The sequence below is a fragment of the Neomonachus schauinslandi genome, chromosome 11, assembly GCF_002201575.2.
Source record: "Neomonachus schauinslandi chromosome 11, ASM220157v2, whole genome shotgun sequence".
In the NCBI taxonomy this organism is placed as follows: Eukaryota; Metazoa; Chordata; class Mammalia; order Carnivora; family Phocidae; genus Neomonachus; species Neomonachus schauinslandi.
The window spans coordinates 78,611,132-78,636,676 of NC_058413.1; the positions used below are offsets into that span (position 1 = coordinate 78,611,132).

General features: G+C 35.9%; 1 protein-coding gene across 1 annotated transcript in view; it reads left to right on the top strand.

Annotated features, from left to right (window-relative positions):
* The window catches only part of CNTN5 (contactin 5), a 570,282-nt gene that overhangs the window by 189,099 nt on the left and 355,638 nt on the right, over positions 1-25,545 (top strand). Inside the window, exon 7 of the mRNA XM_044919780.1 lies at positions 15,849-15,951. Within this exon, the coding sequence (XP_044775715.1) occupies positions 15,849-15,951 (103 nt within the window). The remainder of the gene's footprint in view (positions 1-15,848; positions 15,952-25,545) is intronic.

A 25,545-nucleotide genomic window follows, 5' to 3' on the forward strand; every position in this document is an offset into this window, starting at 1 on the left:
ATATATATATATATATATATATATATATATATATATATATATATATACATACACACAGTCGGGCAGAGAACTTTTGAGGCAGACTTAATTATTTTGTAATCCCAGTACTGCCTCTTTTTAATTATGTGACCCACACGTTCAAACCTTGGTTTCTTGATTCATATAACAGGGATTATAACTGCCTTGAGATTGTTGTAAAGATTAGAATAATTATGCATATAAAGAATCTGGCATAGTTCACAGTTTTTTTTGTTGTTGTTGTTGTTGTTGTTTTGGCTCTTGGGATTTAAGATGAATAACACACCTTTTGATCCTCAAAGAACTCATCATTTAATCGGGAAGATAGACAAGGTGATAGTTCTCTTAAGTAACATCACAATGTGTGAAGAGTAAAATAAAGAGGTATCATATGTCAGAGGCACAAAGAAGTCAGGAACCAACTACACAGGGCCATCAGGAGTCTCTATAGAGCAGATTTGACATTTGAGTGCAGTGTTGAGAAATAAAAGGAGTTTGTCAATTGTCCCAATTCTGGGCTGACTTTATAGACAGAGGGAAAAACATATGCAAAGGAACTAGAGAAAAAAGGTAAATAAAAAATAGAATATGAAAAAACTTTGTCTTTCAAGTTTTTGTCTGAGGCTGGCTCTGCATCTGGAAAGAAAGCATATGTAGAGAGGAGAGGTGATTTATTTTCTCCTCTCCCTTAAATATAACAATCCTTGCTTCTAGGACCTAGAAATCCAAAGAGCTGTGTTAGTACTATACATCACTTATTATGAACAAGGCAGTATATTTTGTAAGTTAAATAACAACCAAACCATTACTTACAATTTTCTATGGAAAAATGTCTTTGGCTCTAAAACATTGATTTACCACAGAAAACATGGAATACAATTCATTCATTGTATAGCATTGTGGAGAAGACATGGACTCTGGGACCAGACTTCCTGAATTCAAATTCTGCCTGTAGCATTTAATAGCCATGACTTTGAACAATTTATTTTAAAAGATTTTATTTATTTGGCAGAGAGAGAGAGCGAGAGTGCGCACAAGCAGTGGGAGCAGGGAGGGAGAGGGAGAAGCAGGCTTCCTCTGAGCAGGGAGCCCAACAGGGGGCTCGATCCCAGGACCCTGGGAACATGACCTGAGCTGAAGGCAGACCCTTAACCAACTGAAGCATGCAGGTGTGCCCTGGACAATTTTTAACCTTTCTAATTTAGTTTCCTCAGAAGTAAAATGAGGAAATTACTAAACCAATTCAAAAGGTTGTAAGAATTATAATTGACTTATCTAAAGGACTTGGAGAGATACCTTGTATATCCATAGAAGGATTGAGTATTATTTTTATTTCTGTATTATCCTTACACATCTAACAGTGATTAGTGCATGACCTTAAATATCATACTTGGTCTCTAATTGTAATTTTAGATTTTAATTCATCTTTACAACTTTAGAAATCTTATAAAAAGGTGAGAGAAATAAGGGGGAGAGTGAGTTATAAACTACAAAAATTATTCACAAATCCAACTATGAGCAATGTAAACAAATCATAATACAACAAGAAGTAAGAAATAAGACCTTACAGATCATATTTGCATCTATCATTAAATTGCTTATTTCCCCAAACCATGATTTCACTAAACGAATTTAAGCCTGTGGAACAAGCAGTTTTGTTGAGCTGAAATAAGGTGCTATGTAATTTAATTTTTTTGAAGTGTCCATCAATAGATGAATGGATAAAGAAAATGTGATATAGATCTATATAGACATATAGCTATATTGATATGTAAGAATATTTTTCAGCCATAAAAAGAATGAAATCTTGCCATTTGCAACAACATGGATAGAGCTAGAGAGTGTAATGCTAAGCAAAATAAGTCAGTTAGAGAAAGATAAATACCATGTGATCTCATTCATATGTGGAATTTAAGAAACAAAACAAGTGGGGTGCCTGAATGTCTCAGTCAGTTATGTGACTCTTGGTTTCGGGTCAGGTCATGAGCTCATGGGTCATGAGATCAAGCCCTGCATCCCCATATCGGGCTCTGCCTTCAGCAGTGAGTGAGCTTGAAGATTCTCTCCCTCTGCCCCTCCCCAACTTGTGTGTGCCCCCTCTTTCTCAAATAAATAAATAAATCTTTTTTAAAAGAAAGAAAAGAATAAAAGCAAATGATCACCAGGTGATAGGTATTAAAGAGGGCACGTTCTACATGGAGCACTGGGTGTTATACGCAAACAATGAATCATAGAACACTACATCAAAAACTAATGATGTAATGTATGGTGATTAACATAATATAATAATAAAAAACATCCAATAAGGCAAAAATAAAAGCAAATGAGCAAAGGAAAAGAAAAAGGAGAAAGAGAGACAAACCAAGAAACGGACTCTTAACTATAGAGAACAAACTGATGGTTACTAGAGGGGAGGTGGGTGGGGGTATGGGTGAAATCAGTGATGGGAATTAAAAAGTACATTTATCATAATGAAAAATAAAATAAAATAAAAATATCAACAAACATTTTTTCATAAACAGATTTCCAAAGGCTTTCCAGTGTTGAAAATTCAACATTTGTATAGCTAGCATGTTTGTAGTGAACACTCACTATGAGTATAGCCCTGCTTCTGGTTCTCTTCAGAAAGTCTTTACTCACACCCAAACAGAACTAGGACAATTTGCAAAGGAGGACATCTTTTCCATTATGAATTCTTTCCTGATTACCTTCTTTTTCAAAAAAAGGAAAAGTATATCTTTTACAGTCTAGTAAATACCAGTTCCTTTTTAATGTAAATAGTTATATTCAATAATTATATTTCTTTTGGGGCCAAATTCTTCTTATCCTTTATTTTGGCTTAATACTAGATAATATCTTCAACAAATAAAAATAATATGTGCTATGGTGAACACTGTGAATTGTGTAGGACTGTTGAATCACAGACCTGTACCTCTGAAACAAATAATACATTATATGTTAAAAAAAATAAGAAGATAGTAGGAAGGGAAAAATGAAGGGGGAGAGTCGGAGGGGGAGATGAACCATGAGAGACTATGGACTCTGAGAAACAAACTGAGGGTTCCAGAGGGGAGGAGGGTGGGTGGATGGGTGAGCCTGCTGATGGGTATTAAAGAGGGCACGTACTGCATGGAGCACTGGGTGTTATATGCAAACAATGAATCATGGAACACTACATCAAAAACTAATGATGTAATGTATGGTGATTAACATAACATAATAAAATAAAATTTAATAAATAAATAAATAAATAAATAAATAAATAAATAAATAAAAATAATACGGAAACTTATTAATATAGTCCTGTTAGTCCATATCACCAAGAAGGATTCTTTTGTGAGAGGAAAGACATGAAAACTCAAATACATTATGGTTTATTCATCATCATTAACAGGCTTAAGATAGACACTCCATTTCATCAGTATTAATGACCTAAATCTTTTTAATGACCAAGAATAAATGGTACTACAATATATTAATGGGTTAATCATTTTTAAATATTACATCTTTTTATTGTATATACATGTATATATCTATATAGAATAAAACTGGTAAATTCATTTTTTCTCCCCAAATGATTTTAAAATATGAAATTACTTATGAGGATTTGGGGGAAATTCTGGATGATTTATGATGTTTTCCCAGACCTGAGTCATGAAAAATTCTTAAATGAATTTGAAGATTAGTTGTTATTTCTAGTTGTATGGATAATTGGTGCTCAATAGCTAGCCCTCATCACTTGGCTTGTAGTAAGCTAGGACTATCTATATGCATGAGCCTACCATGATCAAGCCTCTATGAGCTAGAATTAAGTGTAAGGCATGGCTCTAGCCACCAGTCAATTATCTATCTCATTAGAGAAACAAGACATGTAAACAGTAAACATTAAATAAAACATGACTAAGTACAGATGAGAAATGTAAATAGTAAGTCCTATAAGAATTTATAGGGTGGATCCATCATAGGGGTACAGTGGTTGTGGAAGGTAATACTGAGGGAGGAAAAAAAACTTAACCCAGCCTTCTTAATGGAGAGTATTTGAATGGATATATAGATTAATAACCTCAATATAACACAGGAATGAATAATTGCCATTTTGGAGACATTCTAACCACAGCGATGGGTTTATTATAATCTAGTGGAAACTAAGTTTGAAAAATTAGATTTGGAGTGGATTTTTAAGGTTTTACATGCCAAAATAAGGAGTTTGAATTTTATCAATAAGGCAATGGGGAAATCACTATTTTTTTGAGAGAGGAAAATAAATGATGATAATACTATTTTACAAAGATTAAGCTGAAGTCATGTACAGAATGTATTGGATGGAAAAGACAGCAGAATTAGGGCCGAGTATACCAGAGACTGAAGTCAAAGGTTTGAATTAAATTATGTCTGTGGAAAGAAATCAGAAGAGACATGTATAAGAAATACTAGAACGATTATGAGAAAATTCTTGGTTTGCTCCTGAAACACTCTCAAACTTCAAATGAGGAGTAATGAAAATGTTTGTAAGAACCAATTCAAGATAGTAAATAAAAATTTTCATAGGAAAATGAGATCAAATATTCAACGGGAGAAACTATGGACCATGGAACTCTGGAACTCTGCTCACGCAGAGTGACATGTAGCCAGATAGAAGTTAATCAATTTATGTATTGGCACTGCAGGTACAAAAAACAAACTTCGTTTCCTCATTGTTAGAAACCACAATTCAGTGAGGAATATAGAGAAGTAAACATCACTAAAATGCAATGAGATATGCACTAAAATCATGCTTTGAACTGTGCACTGTGAAAACAAAGAATAGAGTAAAATTAATTATTCTAAAGGGGAGATGAAATTTGAGTACGTGTAATGTATGGTGACTAACATAACATAATAAAATTTAAAAAAATTGAGTATGATTTTAAAACCTGAATGTTAGTTTATTAAATAGAAGAAAAGGTTAAACAAATTACAGAGAAAGGCAAAAGCATGTGGTTGTAAAGTGGCAAGGTTACTTTGAAAAGTAGAGAAAAGTATTGTGTGGCTACAGAGTGAGATTTGTGAGAAGAGTCACTAAAGATAAAACTAACCAGAGAGGAAAGGTCCAAATTGGGAAGGTCGTTGAATGCAATGTTAGAGGGTTCAGACTTTATTTTAAATCACACCTGAGTAAGCGGAGTCTTTGAAGCAGGGAATTAGCATTAAATATATGTATTTTTGTTATTTTTCTTCTTTGTTTATTTGCTTGCCTTCAGGACAATAACTCTTGTAGCAGTAGTAGTAGGAAGAACAGACGAACAGATTCAAATGTTGATCTGGAATCTTGAATTTTTTTTTTTTTTTTTGAGAAAAGAATGGATTGACAGGATGTCACAGCTCTATTCTATTGAGTAATGAAAGACAAATGAATATTACATGGAAAATGCATATTACTTTTTGATGAGCGGATAGAATGAGGAGTTAAAACAGTTGTACAAAAAAATAAGTTTGCTTATAATGACCTAGGAGTTCAGAGGCAAAGTCACAAAGACATCAGTAAGACAGACTAAAGAAGAATTAGGAGTATGGTTGGGTCAGATAGGAAATTTCAAATTTGACAATGATAGTTTTAACCAGTAAGATAACTGGAATAGCTGTATATAAATAACTATAACACAAGGTATAACATAATTAGTATCAAAAGAAATAAGACACCATGGTAATCCAGAAGTAGGGGACAAAATTTCTTCCTGGGGAAATCACAGAAATTTGTTTTTTACTGGAAGAGGGCATGTTATTGTGTGCTTTCTCGCTCTCTTTCTTCTTCTCCTCCTCCTCTTCCTCTCTCTCTTCTTTCTTCTCTTTCTCCTTCCCCTTCCTCACTTTTTCTCCCTCTTCCCCTTCCCTTTCCTCCTCTTCTTCTTTGTCATTGTCGCCATCATTGTCACCTTCTGAGATGGAATGTGAAGTTTACTGATAACTAAACTTTAGCGTGCAGGGGATGATATTAAGGTATTTTTAAATAAGGAAAAACAGCATGTGGAAGTCTCATAACCAAATAAGAATAAAGTATATTTTGAAAATAGCAGAGCGCCTCGGTGCTTCAGTCGCTGGAGCATCTGCCTTTGGCTCAAGTCATGATCTCGGGGGCCTGGGATGGAGCCCTGCTTCTGACACCCTGCTCAGTGGGGAGTCTGCTTCTCCTTTCCTTCTGCCCCTGCTCATGCATGCACACACTCTCTCTCTCAAATAAATAAATAAAATCTTTGAAAAAAAGAAAATAGCAAATATTTCTGTTACATAGAATAATGGATGCATGAAGGGGAAGAGTGAGAGGTAAGTTTAAAATGAATACTTAGGACTGGAACATTGAAACTTTCGAATGGGAAACTAAGAAATGAAAACATCAGTAAAGAGAAAGGATCCATGGCACGCCTTCAGGAGTCGCAATCAACTCTATTGCAATAATGTTTAATCGTCGTAGCTCAGTCTTCCTCACTTAACGGATGTTACTCTGTCTGGGTAACATCCATATTTATAGCAATGATCCATTCAATGTCCTGACCTTTCTGTTTCTTAACCTCCTTGTCTCCCTTGAACTTGCACTCCTTCTTACCTTAGCCACCCATTACCAAGGTCAGAGCCTGAATTTTGTCATTACCAATGATTCTGCCTTCATCAAAATCTCAATTTTTAGTAACAGCTCTCTGCCCACAGCCTCCTTTCTGTCTATTTAGCACTTTCCACTCAAACAATTCTTCAACCACAGGCTCTGTAATCCACTATATATTTCTGTCCATCACACCCTCATGTCCTCAAGTACCTTTCCTTTCTATTTTAGATGACATAGTCACTCATTATAAACATTTTTCTCTATACACTCTCCATTCTATAACCTCCCAGTCTCTCCATTATATTCCACTCACTTGGCACATCTCTAACTCCACCTGCAGTCTTTGCCTCATTCACTTCATGGTCGTAAATGTGAAACTGACTGTGAATATAAGAAGATACATAATTTTGAATATAGATTTTGCCTTAAATTAATAATCTTATGTATTTTTCCAACAACAAACATAACATCTTACCTGTATCTGTATCTGTTCATGTTACCTTACCTCTTATTAGAACTAATGAGCTGTTCTTGGCAGTTCAGTGCACTGGATCCCATATGCTCTTACCTAATTCAAGGAGTTTCTGCAGTTACCCCCTCTCTCTACTGTAAGGATCATTTGTTTCCTCCAAACTGAATCATTTTCATCGGCAAACATATTACAATACTTACTATCTTAAAAGCAAATTTTTCTTGGTTCAACTACCCCCCTCCAGCTCTCATCTTATTTTCTCTACTCTCCTTTATAGCAAAACTTCTTCCAAGAGTTGTCTAAACTCCATCTCAAATATCTTCTATTTTCTCCTATATATAAGAGGCCTTAATGACAACCAGTCATGCCACCAAGTATCTCCACATTGCCAAAGATAATGAGCTGGATGAAAGGGAATTCAAACTGAATTAATGACAATCAGAATGGAAAGAAAGAAATGGATAGGAAACACGTTATAGCATCCAAATTAATAGGACCTGATAATCAATTGATTATGGAGAAATGGAGAGACTTTATCACTTTATTCATTCACAGAATATTTGTTATTCTCATATGACCATATTATTCAGGTCATCATCTCAGGGTCTTGTCAGGTTCTGCACTCAGTGTGGAGTCTGCTTGAGATTCTTTCTCCCTCCCTCTCTGCTCTTACCTCTGCTCATGCACTTTCTCTCTCTCTCTCAAATAAATAAATAAATAAAATCTAAAAAAATTAAATAAATTTTAAAATATTCTTGGCTCTTACGTTACTTATTACACATTTTCTACATAATTAATGAGAACTAGATTCTTTAATTCACATATATATATATATATATATGTACATATATAGAGAGAGAGAGAGATACAGACAAAGAAACAGATATTAACCTGGTTGGGTGGGGAGGGGCAGGAGGTAGAGGACCAGGAAAGACCTGTTATTTGAAGTAGAACTTAGTTATCTACAAAACTGGAAATGAGTAAATGAATTCTGCTTTGTAAACAGTGGAAACTTTTCCTGGGGAGCAACATAGAATAATGAGGGCAAATTGGTTTTGGAATTAATATAGTTCTAGATTTGAAGCCTTTACATGTCATTTGATAGCCCATTGATGTTAAGCAAGTTATTTAAACTTTCAAATACTCACTTTTCTCTTAATTAAAATAGAGATAATCATATCTACCTTGTTGTGTTTGTAAGATTTAAATGACAATTTAGTTACATACACTTACAGCACCAGGCTTATAGCAGGTGTTAAAAATATTTATTCTCGGGTGCCTGGGTGGCTCAGTTGGTTAAGCGACTGCCTTCGGCTCAGGTCATGATCCCGGAGTCCCGGGATCGAGTCCCGCATCGGGCTCCCTGCTCGGCAGGGAGCCTGCTTCTCCCTCTAACCCTACCCCCTCTTGCGCTCTCTCTCTCACTCTCTCTCTCTCTCAAATAAATAAATAAAATCTTTAAAAAAAAATATTTATTCTCTCTTTACATCTAGACTCTTTAATGCACATAAAGCCCCATGATGAAGATGTGATAATTGACGTTCCCCCCTGGAAATATGTATCTTTTGAACCATATCATTCATAGATCCTTTGAAATCAGTAAGAGTTTATAAAATAAAATATGTGGTGAACTGTTTACAGAGCAAATCAGGGCCTGGTATGTTTAGTATCTCAAATCTGAGTGCTAACAGCAGGAATGCTGGCATTTTCAATAACAAAACTGAAGTGAGAAAACAATCTGTGCAGATTAAAGTGTAAAAATAAACTCTTAACAATAGTTAAAACAACCCATTTGTCACGTTTTCTCCCAGAGTTATGCAACCAGGCAGTTGATCAAATGAGCTAGCAGAACTAATTCCTCTGGGATATTTTAAGTCCCATGACTTCTTGGTGATTACTGTATGAATAAATAGACAGCTATGGGTAAGAAACTTTTCTGGAAGAAATAATTTCTCTGAAGAATGTTAAAAATCTAAAACTAAAAGGCAATGTGGGTTTCTAGGTAGTTGCAAGGTACAGAAGTTCACTCCAGTGAGCTTAAATAAGAGACTTGTGTTTTCAGGAAATATATGACATGATAAAAGAAAAGATATTTAAAAAATCTAAGATTAGGGTCTGTAATATGGCCTGACCTCATAGGGACTGAGACTGGAAGGTTACTGAATCCAAATAGTCCTAGGAATCTTAGTTAACAGGAGTGTATGGCTATTTCCTTTATATCTTTCCTAATAATGAGTTTCAGCTCTTATACATAACTTTTTTTTTACTCTCCAATTGGCTTGTCTTACCTTCTGATTTGAATAGATCATCCTTACCTTCCAGATGGTGTGTGTGTCAAAACTCCTTCCTCATAATTTAGCCTTACCTTTATCTTATTTGTATCTTACTGCTTTTAGTTTCTTATAGAAAGGACTGTGGATATAGCAATTTATGATTAATGTGCTTAATGCAGTGAAGAAAGTCCACCATATTTCTGAGGCATTTTACTTTATCTTTTTAATGGAAAAAATACAATCTGGTAGATATAAATATTTGAATGAAGCATACAGATATTATAGCTTCTACTTAAATCACAATTGAAAAGAACCAACTCTAATTAGGGTGGGAGATTCCCATAGAGTTATTTAGAGATCTTTGAAGCATTTAATTATTGAAATTAATATTAATATGTCATTTGGAATCATTATATTTTTCTTTTTATTTAGTTTCCTTTCAAGTCAGTACAGTAGTTTGCCCGTTATTACTGGGACCAGTCAAACCAGCTTTCAAAGAAGGGTCCTCGGCTGTAGCAATGAGGACCCAAGTTTATTCAAAAGCTGATCTGTTGTTACACTCACAGGTTTTGGTGGCATCTCATAAAAATCAAATTACCAAAACTTTTAGCAGGTACCAAATTTCTTTTTCATATTTGAAAGGCACACACATAGACACACACACACATACACACACACATACAATCCACAAAGTCAAAGAAAACTAGTAAGAAAATCACCCGTAAGAGTTTTAAATTATAGACTTATTGCAGAACTATATATACTTTTGGTTATGTAGATATATTTACAGAAAAGTTTCTGTAATTTTATTTGTGAATAGAAATTTATTTAAAAAGCAAACATATTTAATTTCCTAAAAATGGAAACTTTTTTTTTAAAAAAAAGGAAAACTTTTTAACATACTTTTCAAAGTGAATATTCAACCCTTTGTCAAATTGTTCAAATTTGCTCTATCTATCCTATTGTTTTAATGCTAGAGAGCTTATAGTTTTGTTCAGAAAAATATATATATAGCTGCTTTCTTTAGACTTTACTTTTATAAGTTATTTTTCCAAGTTATTGATGTACATGGGCTGAGCCTTCAGATTGTGGTAGAGAGGATGCATATATTTCCCTAAATCACAGTGTCAAGAACAGGAGAAGAAGATACATCTTAAAATTCAGTAATCAGAGGAAAGCAATTACAGTGTGAGGCAGCCCCTTGATCAATTTTTTTTGATGCTTGGGAAAGAGAAAAAAAATCTATTGGTTTCTCTGATTTTCAGAATATATGTAATATGATGGAAAACATCTTCTAATAATAAACCTCTCTAGTTCTTCTCAATCTCCTCAGATAAATACTATTCATAATAGTACATTTATTTGAAGATAACACAAGTTATTTATTTCTTCTTGTCAGGAGATCCTTTAATCCCCTTATTTACATAACAATAACTCATCTTTGGAAACTGTGATTCAGGGTAATACACACTTTTTGAGGTGAGAAAACAACATGTTGTCTATCTATCTAGGCTTGTGAAATTGTTTCTTATCAGGGACTCATTTTGGGAATTAAAAATAAGGCATGTGGACACTTTTCTAAATGATTAACATTCCCAAGGATTATAACTTGTAATTTATTTGAATACAGTAAATAAAGAAGAGTGTATTAATGTGCAATATTTAGAGTTCTAAACTGTCCATAATATTAACACTCATTATACATGAAAAAATGGATCCAGAGAGGTTCTGTGATTGCCTCGATGTTCCAAGAGAGCCAGGGCTGGAGCTGGGATTTGCATCACTTATCTATAAATCACAAGTTAACTTCTAATATGTCCCAAAAAGATGAGTATAGTGATATGTCTTACACATAGCACTATGTTAATAGACATAGGGTGAACTATTTAGTCATTTCCTTTCTTCCCTCTTTCATCTTTGTCATTATTATTGTTGTTGTTATTATTATTATTATTACTATTTAATGTTGTTTTTGTTATTTATTTGGGCTTTCATCTCCTTACCAGGGGGCTTACATAGCACAATAACTATATATTAATATTCAGATTGCTAAAGACAGTAAAAAAATAATTACAAATGAAACATCTATTGAAACTCAAGTACTATTAAAATATAGATTCTGTAGACCCACCTTCAAAGATTATTTATCACTAGCCTCATAGTTAACTTGCAGACTGAAATTTTTTAAGTTTTTCAGATTTTTTGGATGTCATTGGCTCTCTACTCTGCAAAGCACTTGGAGAAACACTGCTCTAAATTACACTCTACTTAGGGAAAAACACCCTAACTCTTTGTAAGTAATTGGAATATATATATAAAAAAAAATCAACAACCATGAAGACATAGGAGAGTAATGTTCTCTTAGCTGGAAGACCTCTGTTTATTAGGAATTAGGGTAATTTGGGGTCACTTTCTATTGGCAGCAATTTCAATAGGACAGCCTACCATCCCAGAAAAGACAGGTATGGGGAAAGAGATGAAGACACAGTGTAGTGTCTCCTGGGAGACAAAAATAAATAAATGAAACAAAATAAAATAAAAATAAAGGAACTACCTTGATGAAAGAGATAAGCCTCATCTTTTGATATTTAACTAAGTGCCTTATAGGACTGTTTCTCTTTCCTTTCATCATCAAACCCTAGCCAATAAAATAAATTACAAGCTAAGCCATAAATGACTTGAAATATTAAAAATTGCAGCTGAAATAAACCAAGTACCATGACAGACAGCCAATGACTGATGTATTACATGTGGTATGCCTGGTCTGTTACACTCTGTGATTAAAATTCCTCAACAGAGTGATGTCAAAAAAATAGCTATTAAAGACCTGAGGTCAAAAAATTCCCATTTTTGCCCCATTTCTACCAACAACATTCTATAGGACCTTGGGCCAGTACCTGACCTCTTTGACTTTTAAATCTCTCATCTTCAAAAAAAAAAAGAGGGTGAATTATATTTGCTAAGGTGGACTTTAGTACTAACATAATTATCCCATGAAATATAGAGCAAAACTTAATTGCTGAATGTATTCAATTGTTAAAGAACAAGACATATCTAAAAGTTTTCTCATCTGTCCTTTTATCATCACCATTACAGTAAAATTAGAAAGAACCAGTTATTTCTTACAGTGCAGCTCAAATTAGATAATATAATTTGAAACCTCTTACACAAACCTTTTAATTTTATTTTTAATATCTAGTTGAAATATTAGCAAACTTTTTGGGCCCTGAAGTGAGGCTTAACAATGTCTTTGGCCATATGGGAATCATTTGAGAAACACCAGAAGGCCCTACCTGGACGAAATCACTTCCCAAATACTACCAGGAATGCCTATCCTTTGAGTCATTCTTAAGGATGAAAGCTGTAAAAGAATTTCTTTGCACTTCACAAATATTATGTGAAAGAGAAGAGAGATGGGTTTAACTCCTATTAGCCAATAATATCAGTAATACTTTGATATGATTCAGAGGCAGATCCAGATATTGAAGGGCCTGAAATGTTGTACAGTTATAGGATCCTCATATTTATTTTTATTTTTTTTTTACAGGACCCTCTTTAAAAACATAATACAAAAGTATTAGCATAAAAGTGGATTCTAAAGGAAGTTTTTACTTATGATAAGAGAAGAAATCAAAACAGATTACTGCAGCTTTGGAGATTCAGGTTCCTTTTTTCTGAGACCTTTTTAAACAATTTACTAAAAAGTAATTATATAGAAATATTCTCTAAATTCAGCCTCAATTTCACCGCCCTCCTACAACATTTTACGGTACTCAACAACTTCTAGCACTCACAAGGACCCATGCAAGTAGGGTATTAAGTTTAATAAGCATCATGATAGATCATGTATTACTAAATCATCAGATTAACAGGTAGACTTGGAACACAAATACTATACAATCAATGTTAAGGGTGGATAGGGAGATCGCAAGCTAAATTTAGGGACTGCTTCAGATGGGCCAAACAAAGGTAGACACTGAACAAGATGCTTGGGAGTCCTCATATGGCGGGCCTACAGGGTAAAAGGGCTTTGAAGATAAACTTCTCATCATTGAATACACTCAGCCAGGTATCACTAGCAGGTCAAATCCTGCTATTCAGGAAAGATATAGGAAAAAAAAAAAAAGATGTGAGAAATAAAAGAAGTTGGAAAGTATGGAGGAGGATATAAAAGAAGTAGAAGAGGAAAACAGTATTGAGGAATAGAGAGAGAAGTGCTTAAACATTTGTTTTGCTATAGGACTAATCACTCAATTCACTTGTTATACATCAGGCTCTTGGTGCTCAGTGAACATTGGACTAGAAAGCAATTAAGGAATCTACTTGTTAGAATAAGACATTATGTTAATGGTAATTCTCTTCTATTCCCTCTGTTTATAGATTAATAAGAATGAGACACAGAAGTCACTGACCTATCTGAGATGGAACAGTCTAAATCATTAGGAGAGCCATGTCCAGAAGCCCAATCTTTTGGTGCAAATATCAGTGATATTTTGTTTATGATTGCTTTGCAAAAAAACTAGCACAAAAATAAAAAAACAGAGATAATCTTCCTGTCCTCAGTGAACTTAAACACTTTCCATCTAAAGTTGGCCACATTCATTCTTCAAGGCCCATATCAAATTAATAATAGATAGATATACATGAGAGATAGATAGATAAACAGATAATAGAAAGATAGATGATAGATTGATAGATGATAGATAGATAGATGATAAATGAACAAATAAAGGTTTTCTTTGCTAAAGTTAACCATTTCTTCTTTGCACATCCAGTGTGTGTTGCCTTTATATCTTATCTCATTTTTCTTACTCTAATTTTTTTCCTCTCCTTTCTCATCTTACACACATACACAAAGGGATTACACACAGAGCTATCTACACATACACATGGACCTATATGTGTACATATGTCCATAAACACAGACGTCCCCAAACACACACAAGCTGCTCAGAGAAACATCTGTGCTAAATTATACCTGTGTTCTCTGCGGTACTTTATACACAGGGATCTCCTAAAATTTGGGGGAGGAAATTAGCTCCTGTCTAGCTAGTGAGGGAACTAGGACTGCAATTCACCAGGCCTCAGCCAAGCCTTTTGATAGGTGAAAGCCCTATCCAATCTCACAGCTTCAACTGCCACCTCTAAATGATGACAAGAAGTACCTATCACCTGCCCAGAACTCATTTAGAGCTTCATTCTTTCATTGTGTTATCTGGTCAGATTCTTTCTTCTGAATATCTTATAGGTATCAAACTCAGTACTCCTAAAATGAAAGTCATTTCATTTTGTAGTTGTGTCCGTTTTCCTTTCATTCAGCCCCTGAAGCTGGAAACCTTAATGTCATTATTGAAGAGGATCACATGCTTGTCCCTGGCACCCCCCTATTGTGTGACAATCTCAATTCTTTCTTGTTTTAGGGGGGGTTTTTTGGTGATTTTTTTTGTTTGTTTGTTTTGTTTTGTTTTCCATCTAGTGCCTCTTCTCTTTTTTTACCACCATAATTCAAGTCTGGGCTTTTATTCTTTCTATCTTCCATTATTGAAATAACGTAATTGATTTACTGATCTCTGCTCCAATTTCAGTATATACATCTCAGCAAAATACCAGTTCCCTATTCAAAACCTCAGTAGTCCAAATTATTTACAGATTAATGTCTGAATGTCTTACTCTGTCAATTAAGGCCCTCTATTTTTTTGTACTCCATTTATATTTCCAAATTTGCCTAGTATTATTTCCCTTCACATACTAACATACCAGAAAAGCTGATATTCCTACTTCTGATAGTTTCCCCTCATTTTGTCTTTATTCTTTCAGTTTCATTTACTTTTTCTCCTATCATTTTCCTACTTACTCAAATCCTAACTATTCCTGTAAGAGCCTCAGATGTACATAATACTTTAGGGATATCTTGTTCATGGCACTCATCACTTCCTATCTTTGTTTACAATGATTTTTATATATCACTCTTCTTCCATACTTGAGTATATGTTGTTTCTTTCTCTAAGAATACACTTGCTGAGTGCTTGAGAGCACAGTCCATGGCTGATTTATCTTTATAACTCCCATTATTCACAGCAAAATGTTTGAATATTATAGATATTCAATAAATGTATGTTGACTTAATGAATAAGTATTCATTTATATGACAATGATAAAGAAAGTTTTTACTTATGTAGAAAAAAACCCACTTACTTACCATGGGAAATGTTCATATTTATTTGTTTCCCCTGGAATATAATCAGTAACTAAACTAGCAGTGTTGACTAACATTTTCAATAATTATTATTTAAAATAGTATTGAACATACATGCTTAACATCCTTAAAGGAAGACTGGGATTTCAGATTGAGTCTAAGTATCCTTCTTATTTCAATGCATCAAAAATTTAGCAGTCATCAAACAGACATTAACAACCAAACCACAGCACTTTTCAATGTAACATTTCCAGAATTGGAAGGAAATTGTGACATTCATTTTATGCTTAAAGAATGTTCTTTATTTCCCAGGTGTGATGGGAGAATATGAACCGAAAATTGAGGTCCATTTTCCTTTCACAGTTACAGCTGCTAAGGGAACAACTGTTAAGATGGAATGCTTTGCACTTGGCAAGTAAGTACATATTCTTCCATAATTAGACACAATTGTTTATTAAAATGTGACATATCTTATTTTTGGATCACTTACTTTGTTAGATTTCATTTCCCCAGAAGTTCCTTGCTGGTTATTCATTTAAAAGGGGGGGAGGGGGGCGCCTGGGTGGCTCAGTTGGTTAAGCGACTGCCTTCGGCTCAGGTCATGATCCTGGAGTCCCTGGATCGAGTCCCGCATCGGGCTCCCTGCTCGGCGGGGAGTCTGCTTCTCCCTCTGACCCTCCCCCCCCCTCATGTGCTCTCTCTCATTCTCTCTCTCTCAAATAAATAAATAAAATCTTTTAAAAAAAGGGGGGGGGAGGGGCAAATAGTAACTGATGAAGTAACCAATAATAATGATCTTTCTAGTGGTTTCTATGAACAAAGTGTATGTAGTTTTGCTATTTTAACATAAAGGAGTCTTCTTTAAATAAAAGAATAGCTTTACATCTCTTTGCCTACATGTCTTAAATTTCCAATGTCATTCTTAAATTTCATTCAGGAATGATATAAATATAAAGTGGATAAAAAGATAAGGTGCTATCTGCTCCTCATGCAAAAAATATAGATTCTGATAAGATATGAGACAACAGCATAAAAATCATAAAAATGATAGTTGCAGTGAACAAACTGATTACTTTAGTATCTTCTGAAAGATGTTAACATTATAACACCAGCTGTCAATATGTACATGTAATCATTCTCCAAATCAGAAAGATGATTTATATCACACTATAATGACTGCTATACTTAATGATTCTATTTCTGAGGGTTTAAATCTTATGATATATAATCACTTGTCAATGATGTTATAATATGAGTATTGAGCATAGGTGCAGGAGTGAGATTTTGATTATATTTGATTAGAGTATTATGATTTATTTTAAACAGGGTGTTGTTTTGTTTTTTTCAGGGTGATAAGACCTCAGGGTCCTTTCTAGACTCCATAATTATAATTTGCATAAATGCATCTCTATCAGAGTTACTAATCATTTAACTTCAGTTGTGGCGAGCTAGCTCCCACAACCTAGCTATAAAGCACTTGAGATAAAACATGCTATATAGGGGGTGCCTGGATGGCTCAGTCATTAAGCGTCTGCCTTCAGCTCAGGTCATGATCTCAGGGTCCTGCGATCGAGCCCCTCATCAGGCTCCCCGCTCAGCGGGAAGCCTGCTTCTCCCTCTCCTTCTCCCCCTGCTTGTGTTCCCTCTCTTGCTGTGTCTCTTTCTGTCAAATAAATAAATAAAATCTTAAAAAAATTCTATATAAATGTGCTTAAAGTAGGTTTAGCCTACGGGTGAGGAAAATATTAGTAAATATGAAAAATTCAGCTAGTAAGAAGAGGTTGAGGGCATAAACATAGTTAAACACCATGGTTTCTTTTTTTTAATTTCAAAATGGATTGAAATTAAATGAATACATGTGCAATTCTATTTAAATCTAAGTAGAAGTGTGATGCCGGGGTAGAGCAGTCAGTTAAGCATCCAACTCTTGGTTTCTGTTCAGTCGTGATCTCAGAGTGGTGATATAGAGCTCTGCATTGGTCTCCACGCTTAGCATGGAGTCTGCTTGAATTTCTCTCTCCCTTTGCCCCTCCTTCTCATGCTCTCTCTCTAAAATAAATAAATAAATCTTTTAAAATATAAATCTAAGTAGAAGCATGATCGTAATAGACTAAAAACAAAATAAGTTGTCATGTGGTCCATTTTTAAGCAAAATATGTCTATAAGTAGAAATATATTTCAAGAACTTAAAATTCATCTAGAAGATATTTGGGCCGATATCCAAGGAAGCGTTCCAAACCCAAAGATATTGGTTAAATGCACACGATTAAATCATACCTTAAAAGTCTTGTTTTTCACCATTTTCCCATATGTGGTGTCAAATATGCCTGGAAATGTCCTGTTTAATCATTTCAATTCTGATAAATACAAAAATAATATGTTTTGACTTGATGCCAAAGGTTTTCATATATCCTGAAGTTAAATAATTCTTAAATGCCAGAATTTGTACTAACGGAAGGTCATATTGTAAAACAAATTACAGAAATGGATTTATAGAGAAAAAAACAATATGGGATATTTCCCCAGGCAAGCTTGTTTAATAAGTTAGATGTGTTTGCTTTTGGAATTCTTGAAATATGTTTAGTAAATTGATCCTTAAAGTCCCTTTCATTCTAGGTGGAATCAAACAGTCAAATTTTGTTATTTTAATACTTTATTTTCTTCAATTTTTTCACTTCTTTGTTACTCCTTCTCCTCATCTCCTCCCAACATAAGTAGAAAAAGGGGGGGATAGATAAAGACACACAACTTGTCAAGAAAGTCTCTGTTGCTCATTTGATAGCCTTTTTACAAAGTGTCATAATTATGAAAAAAAAATAATAATAACATGGGGCACCTGGGTGGCTCAGTTGGTTAAGCGCCTGCTCAGGTCATGATCTTGGGGTCCCAGGATCCAGGCCTGCATCAGGGTCCCTGTTCAGTGAGGAGTCTGCTTCCCCCCTCTCCCTTTGCCCCTTCTCCTGCTCATGTTCTCTCTCTGGCTCTCTCACTCTCTCAAATAAATAAATAAAATCTTTAAAAAGAGAGAGAGAAAAGGAAAAGAAAACATGCTATGAAGAGATCTACCTCTACCTAAAGACTAATCTACCACTGATGAAAGTAAATAAAATTTAGGGGCGCCTGGGTGGCTCAGTTGGTTAAGCGACTGCCTTCGGCTCAGGTCATGATCCTGGAGTCCCTGGATCGAGTCCCGCATCGGGCTCCCTGCTCGGCAGGGAGTCTGCTTCTCCCTCTGACCCTCCCCCCTCTCATGTGCTCTCTCATTCTCTCTCTGTCAAATAAATAAATAAAATCTTAAAAAAAAAAAGTAAGTAAATAAAATTTAAAAAATAACATCTTTATATGGGTTATTCTTTTAGAGTACGTTATTATGTGGAATAGATCCTTGTTGCATACCAACATAATCATAGCAATTTCAAATTAATACCCGAGCATCTGCTTAGTTCACACAACTCACCTGAGCTACTTCCCACTTTAAAAAGGACATGATTTGGGCGCCTGGGTGGCTCAGTTGGTTAAGCAACTGCCTTCGGCTCAGGTCATGATCCCGGAGTCCTGGGATCGAGTCCCACATCGGGCTCCCGACTCAGCGGGGAGCCTGCTTCTCCCTCTGACCCTCTCCCCTCTCATGCTGTTTCTCTGTCTCTCTCTCTCTCTCTCAAATAAATAAATAAAATCTTTAAAAAAAAAAAAAGGACATGATTTTCTGGTGGACTTTGCCTGTCCAGGAGCTTTATTATCTGTCACTAGATACCAATCAGGACTTTGCCACTCAAGCTGATTTCCCCCCTCCATCTGTCCACATAATGTTTTCTTTTTTTAAAGATTTTATTTATTTATTTAGAGAGAGAGAGACCACATGCAGAGGCAGTGGCAGGGGAAGAGGGAGAAGCAGGCTCCCGGCTGAGCAGGGAGCCCTACTCGGGGCTCAGTCCCAGGACTCTGGGATTGTGACCTGAGCCGAAGGTAGAAGCCTAACTGACTGAGCCACCCAGGAGCCCCAATCCACATAATGTTTTAACCAAATGTTCTTCATATAGTATTATAACCAAATTCTGGCATAAAGGATGCCAAGCTCTTTGCTATCTCATGTCCTTTACACTTGCTGTTCCTTCTATGGGGCACACTCTTCCCTGTTCTTTCCATGCTAGGTCCTGCTTATCCTCTGGCCTCAACTTAAATATTATCCTCTAAAGAAGCCAGGTGTGACTACTTTATGTAACTGACACTCATTATTCTCTATCTAAATATTTGTGTTTTTTTATCATAACCCTTAATACAGTTTTAAATTATTAAATTATTTACATATGAGGGCGCCTGGGTGGCTCAGTTGGTTGAGCGACTGCCTTCGGCTCAGGTCATGATCCTGGAGTCCCGGGATCGAGTCCCACATCGGGCTCCCTGCTCGGCAGGGAGTCTGCTTCTCCCTCTGACCCTCCTCCCTCTCATGCTCTCTGTCTCAAATAAATAAATAAAATCTTTTAAAAAAAATTATTTACATATGAGTTTCTCTATTTTTTCCCCTTTGGATCAGTCAGAAATCCAGGTGGAAACAGGGTCAAACCCTTATGGTCCAAAAGAGTTTAGTAAAGGCACAAGTTGAAAATCAATGAGCAAGGCTAAGAGAACAAAGAAAAGAAACTGAGGCATTTGTAGACTAGTGATAACAAGAAGTCATTCCCACCCTTAAGTCAGAATGAAGAGGGAGGAGGAGATGGTGTCACCAGAACCAGGGACAGCTGGAGATATGGAAAGGGCTGGGCCCCCCCAAAGCAACTATAGTAACCATAGCCATGATGAAATGCATTAAAAAAAACATCTGAGGAAAAGGATCAGGAAATTCATACCCTGATTTCTTTTTCCTCATGCCTTCTGAGCTCCTCTGATGGTTCTCTTGGCTAATGGTAAACAGAAGCCAGCTTAAAAGCCCAGAGGATGTTATTTGCAGCATTCAAAACAAGGCAGAGAGTTTGGAGGAAGAGGAAGGTGACAGGCAAGGGAGGCAAAAAGAATAACCAGGAAGTCCCCATCAAGTTTTAAACCCCACGAGGGCAAGAATCATGACTACATTCTTCACTTATTCCTAGTGCCTACCACAGTGCCTGGCACATAAGAGCACTCAGGAAATATTTGTTGAAGGCATGAATAAACTCAGAAGGACTGTGTCTACTTAATCCAATTCAACTCTTTATCAGTAACACATAATAAATAACAAACAACTTTTTATGCAGAAAGCCTTTTGGCTAATTCCTATTCTCCCAAACAAATCCACCTATATTCTCCACACCTCTACCTCTTGCCCTCATCTTTTTCCATTTATGTCCACATTTACACTTGTATTTTTGTCCCCATCTTTTCCTACTTATTCTTACCTCACTCCATCAGTAGAAATCACCATTTTTATCATGTTATTCTTTAAATCAAACAGTTTCCTAGATACTCCTCTCTCAAGGAAAAATGATTCATTCATTAATGCAAAGTAGCCAAAAAGAAAGTGGCATGATTTTCATAGCTCATCTGGTAAATGCAAATAGGCTAAAGTACCTTGAAAGAACCTAGCACTGAATACCAGTCTGAAGGTTTTAAGAAACAACTGTGTGCCAGTTACTGTACTAGTTTCCAAGGATTTCTATAGTCCCTGTTCTCACTGTATCATGCATTTAGCTGATTTAGCATCACATTGTCTGGAGTCCAGTCTGTCATTACCTAAGCAACAGTACACAGCTTGACCAAATGTCCTCCCACAGTCAGCTTTTATCTCTAGAGATTTACTACCCATCTGTTTTGTTCCAACTTTAAACTGAGACTAACGGGGCGCCTGGGTGGCTCAGTCGTTAGGCGTCTGCCTTCGGCTCAGGTCATGATCCCTGGGTCCTGGGATCGAGTCCCACATCGGGCTCCCTGCTCCGCGGGAAGCCTGCTTTTCCCTCTTTCACTCCCCCTGCTTGTGTTCCCTCTCTTGCTGTGTGTCTCTCTCTCTCAAACAAATAAATAAAATCTTTTAAAAAATAAAAAATAAATAAACTGAGACTAAATGACAATAAAGGCAGATTTTCCTCCTCTTGAATTTTCTCTGACCCATGACATCATCTCATGAATATCATAAGCCACACTGGGAAATTTATTTGATTGTTAAAATACTTTCAAAACATGTCAGAATACCATTGCTTACAAACTACATTTTTATGCCTCTTGAGAAGTAAATACATGCACTTCTATATACTCTCTCTCTAAAGGTATTCCATTCTTATAACTTAGAGGATGTAAATTAATGAAGCCATAGTTTCACAGATCATTTAAAAATAAATAAGCCGATACTTTATCTGTATTCTTAAAAACAGCAGAAGACAAATGATTTTAGGTTATTGAATTTCACTATCTCATAATATCACACAAGTTCACCAATCTGCCTAATTTTAAGTTAAATACAAAGTCAATAGGGAAGTAATAAACTGCAACTTCTAAAGAAACTTCTATTTAAATCTGAATTTAGCAAAAATTAAATGGTTTCTCTGTAGGTGGCTGCAGCAAAATATAACACAAATGAACCAGTTACACTCCTAGAAATCTCTCTGCAAGTAGAATTATACAACACTGAGTACAGAACATATGCATGATGACTATGACATACTGTGTTTAGTATTGGTCAATTCTACAAAGGTATAATTTCCCCAGAAAAATGGGAAATGCTTTAAAAGGATCCATAGGGAAACAAAGGTATGTAAAGGCCTGGGAAATACAGTAAAGTGTAAAAAAAAGGGAGGGGAATTAATTAATTCGGAAATAAAAAGGCTGTTTCAGACATATGGAAGGTTATTATCAAGAGATTGCTCACAAGCTGTTCTCCAGTTTCAACAAGGTGGGGAGGGGTTGAAATTTCAACAGTATGGGACTAAACTAGCAGAATTAGATTGGGTCTAATGTAGAAGTTTGTGACAAAAAAAGTTGCTACAGGGAAAATGGGATATCAGCAGAGGCAGTAGAAGCTCTTTCCCCACACTGCTGTAAGAATATAATATCCATTTGTCTTCTAATAATTGAGATGTAATGTTTCCTGAAAAGACAGAAATGATCTGGGTCAGGGTTGGAAATGAAAATTGTAGACATTCTCTTTTGCTGACCGCTCATCTACTTACTCAGGATGAATATTAAGAGTAGAAGTCTAAGCCAGGCAGGCTTAATTAGCTGTCTTTTGTTACCTACATTATTACATAACATTTTAAAGTGGTATATGCAGGAAATAGAAAAGAAGAGTGTTGCCTTTTCTTGCTCAGCATTCTGCTCAGAGGCTTTAGTTAGGGGGGAAGAGGTGTCTGATATTTCCCAGGTCTGCTTTAAACACTGAACACAATACTCTTGAAAGGAAATGAGTGATAAGAAGTCAAAGGACAATGCAAGTAAGGAATCCCTTAGGGCCCTAGCAAATATTTTCATTTCAGTGGTCTTCTCTAAATGTAATTGAAAGTTGGTGATATTTTCAACTGGTTGTGCTCAGTTTTTAAGTCTAGTTTATATAACTTATTAACTAGGTAACAGCATAAAATGAGAACTTTAAAGTTTGGAGAGTTAGTAACTGCAGAAAGCAGCTACTATCTCTAGGGCTGTAGGGAAAAACAAGAAAAGCTGGAATTACTTAAAATTGCGAGCTCAGAGTTCCCTATCTCATGTTCCCTGTCAGCCCTTACATCAGAAAACAGAATAACAGGGGTGGAACTGACACAGATTACACTTTACATTTTCAAACTTATCTGCACCTCTTTTTTAAAAATATTTTATTTATTTATTTGAGAGAGAGAGTGCACAAGCAGAGAGGGGGGCAGAAGGAGAGAGGGAAGTAGACTCCACACTGAGCAGGGAGCCTTATGAGGGACTCAATCCCAGGACCCCAGGACCATGAATTTAGCCGAAGGCAGACGCTTAACCAACTGAGCCACTCAGGTGCCCCCAAACTTATCTCTACCTCTTAACCACACCTCTTCCTATACCTCATCCACACATAATTTTCACATCTGTGGTCCTGTAACTCAGTTCTGTCATCTAAAATATCCTGCCCTCGCAATCCTATTCAGTCTTCAAAACTTAGGTCTAATGCCACTTCTCTGCTAAGTCCTTCCTGCTCTACTTGAGATCCAATCTCTCACCTTTGGAACTATTTGACCACCCATTTCACTGTTTAGGGTGCCCCATTGGGTCAGCTGTGTAGATATGTCCTCTTTTAATTCTTCACAATTTTTGGATCCCAAGAGTATTTTTACATGTAGTAGATGCTGACAATATTTACTGAATTTAATTCAGGTATGAGAAATGTGGCCAATTTTTTAAAAATTTTATTTTATTATGTTATGTTAATCACCATACATTACATCATTAGTTTTTGATGTAGTGTTCCATGATTCATTGTTTGCGTATAACACCCAGTGCTCCATTCAATACGTGCCCTCTTTAATACCCATCACCAAGCTAACCCATCCCCTCACCCCCCTCCCCTCTAGAACCCTCAGTTTGTTTTTCAGAGTCCATAATCTCTCATGGTCATCTCCCCCTCCAATTTGCCCCTCTTCATTTTTTCCCTTCCTACTATCTTTTTTTTTTTTTTAACATATAATATATTATTTGTTTCAGAGGTACAGGTCTGTGAGTCAACAGTCTTACACAATTCACAGCACTCACCATAGCACATACCCTCCCTAGTGTCCATCACCCAGCCACCCCATCCCTCCCACCCCCCTCCACTCCAAAAGAATCTTTTTAACAGGAAATATGTTACTGCCTTGGTTTGGTCAGACAGAAGTCTCCAGAAGCATTTCACGTGTCTTGGCCCTGAAAATTCTGACCATATTATATTAGCTACAGTTTTCTGACAGGTTTCATTTCACAATATGACCTTTTGCAGACCCCAAAAAGATCACTAGATATGTCACATAGCTACCAACAACAAAGAAGTAAAGTTTGGTCACTGATGCTTAAATGACCCTGTGCACAAGGGCAAACTTGGGGTTATTTTGTAATAAAAAAACCATATGCCATAAAGCAACGTCAGTTTATCTGCTATGACAATCCTACAGGCTAATAGTGTCACAGACAGGTTTTTTTTTTTTTAACTTTACATATTCCTTATCTTGCTTTTGCAGCCATTAACACACAATCAGATCAACTGTGCTCAAAAGGCCTTGAACCAGTTACTAATAATTATGTGGATGACCTTTCCAGGCTCATCTGAAACCTGGTGGTGAGGTGGGAGGGAAGAACACATTCAATTTCCTGCCCTTCCTAGTTCCTGCTTATCTCTCAGATAGCATTTACAAACCATCTTCTGTTACACTCCATCAAATGTCTATTAAGAAACCAGGACATTAGGTAGTTTTTTTCTCTTTTTATATGTTTATTGAAAATAAGAAAGCACCAGTTATCAATTCATAAAGTTCTTTTTGCCGTAATTTATGTTTTCTTTTCCTTAGTCCTCAGCCAAGTTGTCTCAAATGGCTGCTCTTATGTCACGTTGTAACTGTGAGAATGACAAATATTCCTCTGAGACTTCCGCTGGTCTGCAACTGGCAAATGTTCCTGAACGAATCTACTCTTTAGTTACAGATTGATGATTTATTAATACTGTTTATTTGGAACTGCCAGTCACTAAGGGCTATAGGAATTAAAAATAAATTGGAGTGGTGGTATTTGTCTATCAAACCTAAGTCAAATTACTTAATCATTAGATTGACAGAAGATCTGGGGATGAGAGTTAGTCACTGGTTCTAGGAATCAATAAGCGTTTAGATATCACAGGAAAGTGGTACATTATGAAGTGAAGAAAATTACTTTTCTGAGCTATCACTTGCTTCCACATTGTTGAGACCAAGGACACATCCTCATTTCAGGAGGTACCCAAACAAGATAGGCACTGAAATAACCTTAAAAAGATCATACGGCCTGATATCATTTTGTAGATGGGAAACTGAGACTCCACAGGAAAGGGCTAGACCAATACTTGTGGACTTGCTGGCCAAGCTAA